General features: G+C 39.4%; 1 protein-coding gene across 1 annotated transcript; it reads right to left on the bottom strand.

The window, feature by feature from the left end:
* On the bottom strand, nucleotides 367–1,248 carry LOC109948098 (DNA repair protein XRCC3 homolog). Its single transcript, XM_020560025.1, has one exon. It carries the CDS (start codon nucleotides 1,246–1,248, stop codon nucleotides 367–369), a length of 882 nt encoding a protein of 293 aa, XP_020415614.1.

Here is a 1,798-nt window from a genome sequence, read left to right as displayed (position 1 = left end):
TAGAAGAAAGTGCTCAAGGTGCGGTTCCGCATGCCACAATAAAAGCACCTGTAAAAATAATATTCCATTGCGCAATGTATCTTAGACAATATGATTTGTGTTGCTTTGGTAGGTCATGTAAACTCTACTTTTATTTATGGTGGGTTTCGTGTTATGTTGAATGGGAATTCTTTTAAATTTGCATAATTTGGGTTGCATTGCTACAGCATGCTCTATTGCTGATAGATTGCTATTATATTGAACTTTTATTGTACTGGTATTGCTTCCAGATTGCTATTATAATTTGAGTGCGAAATTAAAGGGACTGGAATGTAATTCCAAATGGATCCAAATCATTAAAGTTCTTAGAATTCCTATATTACACAGTTACTGTGATACTCCGACTATACCTTCTTTTCTGATTACAAATTTGGCCGATGCATAGGCCAGATGTGGGGCAAATACAAGGTGAAATGTCCTATGTGTTTGACTACATATACTTGTTGAAGGAGCATTACGAATGTTAACCTCAATAGATTGCTCATGTCTTGCCAAGAACACTCTTGAATTTATGCAATGTGCCCAAGCCAGTCCCAAAGCTGGACTCACCCGTCTGCCTGATGTGTCCAGGGACTCCAAGTTTCCCAACCTCACCCCATTCACTTTATCATGTGGCCCAATAAAATCAACCACTTGGTTGGTGACAACCACCGCCAACCCAAACTTATTTGCTAAACCCTTCAATGTCCCAGATATGTTGAAGAACATTTCAGACCGCCGTTTCAAATCTGCTTGTGTTGTCTGATACTGTGATTGGAACAATGCAGCAATGGAATCAATGACAATGAGTTTCACAGGCAGGGGGGTGTGATCAATGGCAATAAATGCTTCTATGTCTCCAAGGACATGGATGAGTTGTTGAGCATCATGAACACCATGAACATATATGTCTTCCAATGGCTCCAACCTTATTAAGTTGGGGTATGATGCATGATAAAGGTTGCTTAGTTGTTGCAATCGACGAAATGGGAAGCTGAATTCTGTGAATACGTAGACGGAGGAGCCCCCTAGTCCGCCATGTGAGGGTGGGAGTTGAGCTCGTACCGTAAGTTGGAGACAAAGCTGAATCTTCCCAGAACCACTCTCCCCTACCAATTCTGTTATGGAGTTGCAGGGTATCCCATCCCCCAAGCAGTCATCTAGTATTGGGCATCCAATGGATAATTTAGGGGTTGAAAGAGGAAGGAGCATGAGGTTTTGGGGTGTCATGTTTGTGTAATTTGGGGGGGGATGTGATGGTGCTACAAGGCATGCATTATATATATATATATATGTAGAGTTCATTTTGAAGGTCTGTACTGTAGGCCATATGTCTTTTAAGGGATGTATAATTCATCCTTTTCCAGGTTGTAATTAATTTTTTGTTTATTTATTAGTATTTTTTTGGACCAAATAATTTTAAAAACATTATGATGCAGTACGTACTGTAATAGGATCATATTGTAACTCTATCATCACTCTATTGTACTCTTATTGACATAATATTGCCATTATACGATGTTTATTGTATAGTTATTGCTGCTATATCGCCACTGAACTGGACACCGATAAACTGTATACGCACAAATACAAAAAGAGGCTTCATCATTCCACAAAATCCTATTTCCAAACTTACATAATACAACAACAGGCCCACCCCATCGGTTACCTTAATAACAAAAATACGCCACCCTCATAAGTTCCATTTCCCTTATTGTTGACAAAATTCGAAATTTGCTTACTCCTCCAGTGCCGGTGAACCCCAACGCAATGAAAATTC

Source organism: Prunus persica, chromosome G3, assembly GCF_000346465.2.
Source record: "Prunus persica cultivar Lovell chromosome G3, Prunus_persica_NCBIv2, whole genome shotgun sequence".
Lineage (NCBI taxonomy): Eukaryota > Viridiplantae > Streptophyta > Magnoliopsida > Rosales > Rosaceae > Prunus > Prunus persica.
The sequence above is the reverse complement of the archived record's forward strand: the minus strand, read 5'-3'. Positions and strand labels throughout refer to the sequence as shown.

Coding starts and splice junctions, on each gene's coding strand:
- LOC109948098 (XM_020560025.1), bottom strand. CDS start 1,248: ATGACACCCCAAAACCTCATGCTCCTTCCTCTTTCAACCCCTAAATTA.